Here is a 12,001-nt window from a genome sequence, read left to right as displayed (position 1 = left end):
TTTTATTAAATTAACGTAATCTGCTAGTGAATAATTATAAAACAGTGACTAATTTATATATTCAATTCAAGAAATGACTCAGTTTATTTCATGATTTTTTTAGGTAATTGTGTGTAAGTTTGCAGGGTAAAAACAAATTTTGATCATGTTACCTACTACTATATAATATTATAGCTTTCGGAGGTTTTAATTGATTTGAGATTAATTACTAAAATAACACACGCGCGCATCGATCCTATTATATTATATTACGAAACATTACTGCACGATAATAATTGTAAAATAAAATAGGTACCTATTAAATTGTTCTGTACAAAACAATTATTTTTAAAACAAAATCACGAAACATAAGAAATACTTATTGTGTTGTCTTAATTTTTGTTTTCTCGTATTTTCGTGCATGCAAATATTACTTACATCATCATCATCATCATCATCATCATATAATATATTATATTTATACATATTATGTATATAATATATTTCTCATTTATACACACTATCCAACCGCCGCCGCAGCAGCACTAGAATATTTTGTTATTGTAGTATATGTATTTAAACTTTCATGTTTTTTCTTTTAAGAGTAATATTATGGCTATATAATAATAATATACTTGTTGGTAGTGCTCATTTGATATATTTTTAACCTTACCGTAATTTGTTTTCTTCCCTCCCCCGCTTATTCTATATACTGTAGTCGTATTGTTTTTATTTTAAATCAAACGATTATTATTACAAATCCCGTCGTTGTTATACCTGTCGCTCAGTTTCCATTATATTGATTCGTTCTATAATTATTTGGTCTAAAAAACGTAATATATCCGATTACTATCAATATTATATTACAATATAATATAACAATTGTCCGTATAATATATAATAACATTAAACTCTATTGAATTATTAACTAATTAAATCTCCATTGATGTGTTCTAGTTACTCTTATTTTGTATAATAATTTAATAATAAATCCTATCAAATTTACAGAGTAGTATAATATTGCGTGAAAAGCTTTGTTTGTTTTATTTTTTATTAAGCGTATACTTAACGATCTATATCTTACGTTGTATTTGGTGTGTTGGTTTCGGCAATTTATTTTTTAATAAGTAATTTATTGTCACATTACTGATGATATAATAGTCATCATAATAGTAGTATATAATATTATAGAGTTATTTTATACTGATATATATTATATAATATATATATTTATTATAGTTTGTCATAAACAAATTTTTATGCTCAGTTGTCTATATTGATAATATATTTCTTCTTAATATCTTCGTAATTTCATTGTATTTGACCGTATTTTTTATTAAGTACCTTTCAAACATAATATTGATCACAAATTCTGTGTGTGATGGTATATTATATTACCATATTATTTTTAATCATTTTTGTTGCTCTGATTTTTCGGTGTTGCTGCTGCTACTGATGCCTTTAAAATTACTTTTACTATATATATTATACTTGTTAGTATTTTTTACTTTATTTTCACTCTCGCCATACGTGTACATACTATGTATATGTATAATATATTATATACTACTAGGCGATTTGTCGTTGTTTTTATTTCTTCTGCTACATAATTTATATTAATTACTTATTAATTATTATCAAAAGAAACTGTTTTTTGACTTTTAAAATTCCTCTGTCGGTTTTTGCATACGAACTTATACGTTTTATACGTAACCATGATGATTTGAAAAAAAATAAGGATAGCAGTAGGTATATAATATAGTATATTGTGAGGATGAACGTAGTGATGAGCGAGTGTGGTATGTGTGCGCATGTGTAACGTGTAGTATGTGAATATTAAATATGTTTAACTATAATCCAGTATTTTATTATTATTTTAATACCAATTGTATACATGCATTTATTACAATCATAGACACTCGTCAATAATCTTATTTTCAAATCCATTAAGTTCATTTCGATACGTCACTGTGTCTTGTATAAAATGACATTATTTCATCGATACTCCCGTACTACAAATCACTGCAGTAACATATACCATACACGCATACACGTCATAATGCAGTGTGCGGTTGCACCAATGGTCTATACATAATATTATGTTATATTATGTCATATGACAATAGCATAATATTATTATGGTTATACGTGTTATATGCGCCTGTATATGATGATACAGTATAGTGTGTTTACGTTTACTGTGATATGATTTCGTCGATATAACACGTCATAATGATTATTAACAATGCTCTATTAAAAAATGTTAATACATTACTTGGATATTACTATTCATTGCATTTTCGTGTATGCCCGACATAAAATAAAAAGTATGGTGGTGATGCTGCTCTAAACTGAGTCTCCGCTGCAGTTGCTCTTTCCTCCCGTTTTTCGTGCATAGTGTTGTTGATTACTATATCAATAATACAATAATACTATGCACTATTTTTTTTTCTATTCTTGTTCACTTTCAATAATAATTTACACAAATCCAATTTTTTTTTTTTTTGTGGCGATTATTGATTTTGTTCAAAGGTGGCCGTGAAGAATAATAAAATACAAGTTTGAACAAGACAACTGCCAACTCGACACACGCGCTCGACGTCACCTCAGGATTCCGATACATACCGATAAAACCGCGAGCGCGCGCCCGCATGTGTGTGTGTGTCCCGCAGTAGCTAACGCCCCATGTACACACGTCCGTGCTGTGGCTGCTGCTTTTTTTACTACAGTATAACAATAAAATAGGTGTGATCGTCTAATTTTAACATATTAATATGATTATTACAGTTTAATTAAGGTTATTATTATTATTACTATTATTTATCTAGTTTTGTAGTAGGTAAAATCTTTCCTCGGCGACAATATGTATTATTAAATTATTATTATTATAACCTGTTGTACCGTATAATACATATAATATTATTATTACTATTATTATTATTATTATTATTATTATTATTATTATTATTATTATTAGACTTACAAAACGATTAGTTTTTGCGCGTGTATAGTGGTTGAGTGCAAAAAATCAGCAGAGAACATGATATTTATATTTGTTGTACAAATATAGGTATAATATACAATATTATTATAATATATTATATTATAGTGTCACGTGTTCTCGTTGATGATGTTTTTTCTTATTATTTTGTCGTCGTCGAAGTTATTATTATTGTTACGTGTAACGTCATTACAATCATTATTCTCATATATTATAATAATATATATATTTAATGCGCGTAGATGCTATGTTTATTGAATACATTATACTTATTTAATTGTGTTAAATAATATGATACGATTAGGATAAATTATTATTATTATGTGTATTCAATATACTAGGTTAGTATAGTAAGGCAGGTATTATGCGTGTATTTTTATGACTTGTATACGCCATGTACGCGTATCGTATATTTTAAAAGTTTAAATACGATTTTTGCTCATCGTCATCAGTCAGTCGTACGACACGTCATTATCTCGTAAATAATGAAAGCATTTTTCATTATCGTTTATTTATTTATTTATTTATTTATTTTTTTTTTTTTTTTAGAATCGTTACGGATATTGTTATTTAGTATTACTAATTTATAACATAGTTGTACGTATATATTACATAATATAATATATTATATTTATATAGTTTCTAGTGTTATAATAGAATCGTTGTTGTTGTTGAGAATATTGTTACCTATACCTATGAAGTAGGACCTAATATTTAATAATGTTGACGACGGTGTTTATTTTGTATAGTGTTGTTGCCGATGTTCAATACCTTTTTTTTAAATTTAATTTACACACGTCACACATTTACAAGACTCATATTTTTATTATAAAAATTATTGCGATTACTATATTAAAATAATTATAGTATGTATAATTATATAGAAACAAATAATTTTTTTTATTTTATTTTAAACAACTGCGCTGTTGACAGTAAAAACTGATCACTCCACCCAGAAATAAATAATATAATATATAATAAAAAAAAATAACACCAAATTCTTAAATTACCTATGACGAATATAATACGCACCACGGAGTTCACTTTTAATGTTTTTATAATAATATAATATATATCATTGCGCCCTCCTTTGGTCTAAGACCCGTCATCGTACACGACGATATGTCATCATTCATCATAGTGTTCGCTTATTGTACGTACAAAATAATACTATTTTAAGACATAATAATTTTTTTTTTATTCATGACTCACGGTGTGTATTATAATTTATTTATTTTTTATAGACGATGGTGTTTAATAATTTTACGATGACACAGGTAACATGCATTCCCCGGCAATACAATTATCGCTACAACCTCTACCGCGGTATATTCGTTTCCCCGTGCATACAGTCAATACACCTTCAATGTGACGGTGTTTAAAACATTCAGTATAACGGTATATATATTATATTGTTTTGCGTATGGCCGGGGTCCTAAGTCTCCAACCCTATCCGCCGCCGCCCACCTGTGAATAATATTATACAGAGATGATAATTTCACACATGCGCGCGTATAATTGGTTTTACTCCTTAAAACACTATTATCAAAACCTTTATATATATATGTGTGTATATATATATATATATACCATTCGCACTACTACTATCATTACTGTATATCACTGCTACTATACTATATTATATACATATATAATCATGTGTACAACTACTTATATATATTGTACTACTGTTGTTTACCGTTAACCATTATGTTACCCGTACTTAATATAATATTATTATGGTGTGTAGCTGTCGCTTTGAACTATTGCTTTTGTTGCATGAATAACACTTATCTGAGTATATCATGTATTGTATATACTTACGTAGTAGCCTCGAGGGAGATTAAAATCGCCGCATTTTGCATTAATGCGTTGTGTCGTGTCGTGATGTACAACACTATACTTGACGTTTAGTATACGTAAGGGTAAGGTGTATCTAGGGGATGGAATCATTTGAATTGTCGAATCCTCCAGATACACCCATGCATTCGTGTATACACATCTAATACCGTTTTTGCATGCTAATCAGTAATCACATGCCCAGCTCCCCGTCAGTATAATGTATTAGGTATAATAATATACTGTTCACGTTCCTCGATCATAATAATATGCATATTTTAATGGTGTAACAGTGTACATAAATCGTCGACATGCGAGTATAAAATATATGTACACTTACCACTGTGCAATAGGGGGGGGGGCATCATGAACGATTTTGTATACCTCCCGACCTGAGCAGGTTGGTAAAAACGTTCTGGCTATATGGGAAATGGGTGAAGGGTAAAAAAAATCCAAGGGAAAATGTATGACAAGTGTGAGGAAAAACCCCCACCCTCGGGTGTATTATTTGCAGCTAATTTCCGTGCCGGTTTTCGCCAGCGTGTTCCATTTCATCATCATCATCAATAAGTTAAGATGTACATTTATATGTTTAACACACTAACTATTCTATCATTTGATCATTGTCATCATCAATCGTCATCATTATCGTTTTGTACACACTTATACGTGCGACATTACACTATATGCGTATCAATGTACGCTATGTACATGTCAATATTTTCATATTTATATATATACGTCCACACACGCGCGCGTCACATATTATATACTTATACATATAATATATATTGTTCATAATCACAGCAAAGCGTGTTGTTCTAATCGGCTCACAATTATTGTCCGCAACTAGTTATCATTACGATTGCCTACTGTTATCATTATACTATTTGTTTATATTATTATATTTACGCTCATAACACGCATATTACATATTAATATACAATCATCACTATGGTGTAGTAGTATTATCGTAATATTATTATAATATATATACAATGTGACATATGCATACATACTGCCGCTGCCGACGCCTCCGCCGCCGCTGATGCTGTTATTGAGTTTTGATTTTTTTTTCATTACAACTAACATTATTATAACACAATCGTTTATTACTCATCCGTCATGTGTATCATCGTAATCATCATCATTAATACCTATAATATAAAATTATATTCGCACACCGCGTTATGGTCGTTGTTCTATATTATATTATAACGATTACTATTATATTATTTAATGTAGTGATGATGATTATCATTTATTAATATTATATATTTCGCGTACGCACACACCTGCATTCGAGCCGTATTATAATATAAGGTACCTACATAATTATTATTATGATATTATATATTATCGTCGCTTACGCGTATACCATTTAATACGTCCTCGCTACATAATATAATAATATAATGTACATAGTAGGTACGATATTATAGTATGCGTATTTTTTTTTAAATATAATATAATACATTTGTTGACGGCGCTCCGCATAATATGTACAGGGCGTACGTTCTCTCGACGACGGGAACCAGCCGGCTATTGTTTTTTATTTTTTAAAAAGCGGCGTCAATTTTCGTTTCGGCCGGCCACCGCTTATTATTGCTGTTTTAATTTCCTGTGCGGTAAATGTTCGCGGGAGTCGCGGTACCACAACCGCGTGCTGTAGATACTGTGTGTACATCATCTAATCGCCGCGGCATTATTATTTGTGCCTATACGAGCACACGCTGATTATTTTATTATTATTATTTTTTTTTTTTTGTTTACCTGCGTAGGCGCATTTATATAATACGTAATATATATTGCGATATATTATATTATATGACATTATAATAGAGCTCGGTCAATTTTTATAGTTTGTTTGTTTTTTTTGTTTTTTTTTTTAGAATTTTTGTTCTTTTTTACATTAATCATACAATTAATACGCACAAGCGAGCGTGCGTCGATATTCTATATAACTGCATAATCAATAACACAATTATTTTACTAAAAATCCAAAACTCAACGGTACAAATTATTGTTTTCAAAAAACGCAATTACCGTTCTGTTTTGATTTAAGATGAATTATTATATTCAAGTGGAATAAAATATAATGCACAGGTATATGAATAACGACGCTCGCAATCATATTTTTGTTTTTTTTTTCTTACCATCGTTATTATTTTAAAACCGTACACATGTAATATATTTTATTACGTAGTATATATATTTATATAAATGCTGTTTTTTTCCGACAATTTCCACAGATACGAGTGGTTAACGCTTTCCGGCAGGGTCTGGACGCACGTTACGGCGAGTCGCTGGCCGAAGTGTTGCGTAAACAGCCGTGCTTCAGCAAGAGACTGTCCGCGGCGACGGGCGGCGGCGGTTCGTCATCAAACACCGGCGGCGGAGGCGGCGGCACCGGCACAGGTGGATCCATCGAATACGCCGATAGCGACAACGCCATCAGCGTCCCCCACATCGACGTAGAACGTCTGTCGTCACACAGCCACACGGAAACGGCCGTGTAAATTATTTTTATTACTAATTATTATTATTATTATTATTATTATTTTACATTTTCTTTTCGTCGGGCGAAAAATACGACATTTATACCTAAACCTAAACATTATCGAAATCGATTCGTTCGTTTCCTCCCTCTCGTACCAAATCACACACGAGCTTTTTATCGTTTCTTGTAGTGAATTTTTCATTTTTCATTCACAGTCGGTACATATAATATCATATATATATATATTTACCGTCCAGCAGTTTACTCGTTATTATTATTATTATTATTTTTTTTTTGAGACCTTAAATTTATTTGAGGGTCACTAAGCGGTTTTATTTTAATCGACATAATTTTATGATTCTAACCCTCCGAGTCTTGCCATGTCGCGCGATAAACCAGCTCGCTATAACTTTTATCCGTTTCACTCCTAAATACTACTAATAATAATAAACAAAAAACAAATCCCCTAAACCAAGTACGCCAACAAACGTCGTTGTTGTTTAATATTCACATCACCTATATTTATATGATACGATAGTATAATAATATGCGTGCTGTATATTCATTATGAAATATACGTATTGCTAATATTTTAATTTCAACTAAAAACTCGTTACGTGCCTTAAACAAACAACAATAGTTTATAATATTATTGAAATATTAAACGTATTATGTACATTTATTATTATATACACGTATTATATTATTATTATCGTCACGTTATATATTATATTTGCCGCGTGGCATAGGAGGGTTAGCTTATATCGTTGATTCGTCATATACCTAGTTTTATCGTGAGTACGATTAATAAACAATTTAATTTAATCAAATCTGCAATTATTATACCATTCCGACTTGTCCGTTTATCGTAATAATATTGTTTATTCTAATATTATTGTTGTATTGATCAAGCGTTTGAGCAGCTCCCCCGTGTGTACATCGCAAAGTACAAAATATTACAAAAAATTAACCAAATGCCGTACGGTGATATAATTTTAATATTATACTCTTTTTTCCTCTGTGCCCTTCTTGACTAAGTTCTACTCTATGATATTATGTATTACGATAAGTGTGTTGTGTGTGTTCCTTTCGCTAATTCTCGTAAATGGCATTATCTAAGCATCGTTAAAAAAACAAAAAAAAATTAATAATAATAATAACAGTAATAATGATATCAATAATAACTGACTTCGGAACACGATTTATATAATATATAATATATATGCTATATATATACTGCCGCCGACGTTGCATTTATCATAAATACTAAACATTTTTTATTGTCGACGCATTGTAGAAACTCTCGGAATGTGTTCTCTTAAATACATAAATAAATCTACTACTATATTATATTGTTAATACACAATTTTATCGCGTATATAATGCCGTGTATTTGTATACACAATATTATATATCCCTATCATTACATTTATTTCGTTGGTAATAATAAAAATAAAATAATAATATTTTAGAAGTGTTTCGATCAAACAAAAAAAGTTTTAAAAAATTAGTTTTGTAGTTTTAATTTTTTTTTTTTTATACTTAACGTAATATTATTTGTTTTGTGTACATATATATAATAATATAGTTTTTTCTTTATTTTTTTTTTTCAAAATCATTTTAATTAATATTCGATTAAAATATTATTATTACCTATGTTTTCGTTAAGCGTAATATGTATATATTAATACTTTTGATATGATATATTATTGTTATTTCACGTGTAGTTTATTTTATTAGCAACACGGAGTCGGAAACGAACCATACGACGCTTTTCGTATTAATAATAATAAAAAGTTTTAAAAAAATACTCCAGAATGATTATGTAAATTTGATGTATAGTCATGTATACAATAACATTACATGTACACTAATATTATAATAGTATAATGTTAAAGGCGTCTCGTTTTAAATATATATACATATATATTTGTGTGTGTATATATGTATATGTATAGTGTTAAGTAGTAAGTTTTGAAACTAATCGGCTCAACATTTACCACATGGTTCTCATATTATATATTAATATTTAGATATATAATGTATAGATAGATATATATATTATATATAATAGATACATTACCCGCGTACCGTCGACGGTCCGGCCTATTTTTTCTTAGCCTACCTATTAATTTTGTTGCGCTTCTATGGCCGCCCAAACGAATAGTTTCGCTTTCGTATGTGTTATGGGGGATGAGGGGTGATAGCTTTAGAACGTATCGATTCATATACATAGGTGTAGCTGTCCCTCCCCGTGTTATTTTACGGGTGATGAGAAGGAATTTTTTATTAGTTATACATGGCTATAATATTATATATATTCGAGTAAAATCAGATTTAATTTATTCGTCGTCGTTTCCTCATAATAAATAATAAATTATCGGCCTTGATGGTTGTGGTTGGGGGGGGGAGCATGGGGCAACCTGGTGAATATATTGTATGTCGTCTCTGACACTGCCGCGTTAATAATAAGACGAACATTTAAAAATGAAAACCATTTTCATAGACGACGGGATAACACATCCGAGTTGGCAATTCGTTGATTTTTGACTTACGTATTCGCAAGTTGAGATAAACCATTCTAAAAAAAAAAAAATTCTGCTGCAATTTATATTACCATTCCTACGATAATATCCATCATATTATTATACTGTGTTTTGCATTGCATGATTTTGATAGATTTAACAAAAAATTATACCGATGGCCGTCGATCGTGTCGCGTTTGGGTCTCGGGTGGGAATAAAAATCGTAATAATTAGAAGCTGTTAGCCAATGATTGCAATGTTGACCAGATCTAGGTATGTCGATATTATATAATATACAATATATACACACACACAACGTCAACGTTTTACCGTTGTTGGTGCCATGTTAATTGTTTCGGGTCCGTTACTAAATATATATACATATAATATACTTAATATTACTTTATGTATTGTTATAACTGTAGTTTAATTACTATTAATTTTGTTTTTTTTTTTGTTTTCGCATATCGATGATAATATTACTGCTGGAACATTCTGGAGTATTGCGTTCGCCTTATTATACTTAAATACAATATTAATTACACGTATGATTTAAATAATTAATTAATTAATTTAATATCGTATATTATATTATATAAGTAAATATTTATTATTATGCAGTAGCAACGTACTCGTTGGAAGCTATAATAAGTATATATTTAAGTGCGCCAAAATATATAATATGTACTTTGTAGACGGCCCAAATGGATGTCAAAATGTCAAAATAAAATGCAATTTAAATTTTGTATTTAATTTTTTTTTTCTGATGATAAAACAGTTCAAAATGTTAGAAGTGTAGACATTTTAACGTACATACGTAGTGATGTACAATATTATAATAATATACATAATATGTGTGTATATATACATATTACATAATATATACCTATAAAATATATACATAGTAACACCTCGTAGAAGTATAAGAAAACATTCGATCAACAATATATAAGCAACATTTCGTTATAAAATAATCACAGTTGTTGTTATTTATTATCTTACCGATTACCATTATACATGATAACAGATTTAATATTATAATTTATAATATTACATTATAACGGCTTACGTATAAATCATAATATAACACAATTAGGGACTGACGAAGACTGCGTTGACTTTGATTGTGTTTTGTTATTTTATAATAAATATTAAGGCCCAGCATAGCTATGCAAAAAAACAATGATTATATTTAAAAGTGATACATTTCAATAAATATATTTATTAAAGATTTCATGATGAAGTGATTGATGTTAAAATGCGTTTACAATACGACTGAGAATGTTTTACCTTTTTTGACAAATAATTTTTTTTTCCGATTAAAACTGATTCCAAAACTTTTCTCTAACAATTTTTCAACAATTTCAACAATTTATTATTGGTACATTTCACTTGTCGAGACTATCTCTCATTCGTCTAATAAATCTTTATTTGTGGAAGTTTAAAACAATTAAATTTCTACCACGTTCGAAGAATATAAGTACCATATACTATTAGTTTTTTTTTTATGCATTTGAAGTGTTTTACAAAATTCTTAAATATTTATAGCTAAGGTTTAAAAAATTAGTATCATGTTCCTCATGAGTAATTCATATTAGAACAATACAATCTAAAAATTATACTATCACAATATTATTTTTATAAATTATTTTAGATTAAATTTTAAGGTATTATATATTTATACTATGATGGCCTATGTCGCCTATTCACACTTTACTACGGTAAGGTAATATTAACTCAATAGTTAATAACAATAATATTATAATATAGTTTAAATATATAATAAACAATATTTATAAATGAAAGAATTTAACTAACTTACCATAATAGTATAATACTAATAGCAAATTAAATTATTAAGACAAATAAATTTCCTTACTATCAAAAAAAGTTCAAAAAAGTTTTGAAGACAGTTTAAAAATTATTTGTATTAATATTTATATTTTTTATAATATGAATTTTCTACCGTACCTATATTAGAATTTTTTAAATGTGACATTTTATTTTCTCGTAATTTGAAAAATAATAATTATATCGAAAACTAAAATACAAACAGATAATATTCTTAATTTTAAATTTTACAATTGAACAGTAAAGTTCATTCACTCAAATATTATACCTAACATACTACAAAATTGGTTCTATAAATGCTCTGTG

General features: G+C 28.8%; 1 protein-coding gene across 9 annotated transcripts in view; it reads left to right on the top strand.

The window, feature by feature from the left end:
* Window positions 1-10,592, top strand: part of LOC132926964 (plasma membrane calcium-transporting ATPase 3) — a 65,633-nt gene extending 55,041 nt beyond the window's left edge. For 5 of the 9 annotated variants that reach the window (XM_060991395.1, XM_060991397.1, XM_060991393.1 and 2 more), the window contains one exon: window positions 7,072-10,592. In XM_060991395.1, the coding sequence (XP_060847378.1) occupies window positions 7,072-7,338 (267 nt within the window). In that variant the 3' untranslated portion in view covers window positions 7,339-10,592. Of the gene's footprint in view, window positions 1-2,511; window positions 3,875-7,071 lie in introns of those variants that run through there. The other 4 variants (XM_060991405.1, XM_060991403.1, XM_060991400.1 and 1 more) reach the window with 2 other exon arrangements.
* The last annotated feature ends 1,409 nt before the right edge of the window (window positions 10,593-12,001 follow it).

This window comes from Rhopalosiphum padi, chromosome 3 (genome assembly GCF_020882245.1).
Source record: "Rhopalosiphum padi isolate XX-2018 chromosome 3, ASM2088224v1, whole genome shotgun sequence".
NCBI lineage: Eukaryota > Metazoa > Arthropoda > Insecta > Hemiptera > Aphididae > Rhopalosiphum > Rhopalosiphum padi.
Note: the sequence above shows the minus strand (reverse complement) of the source record. Positions and strands in the feature narration are given on the sequence as shown.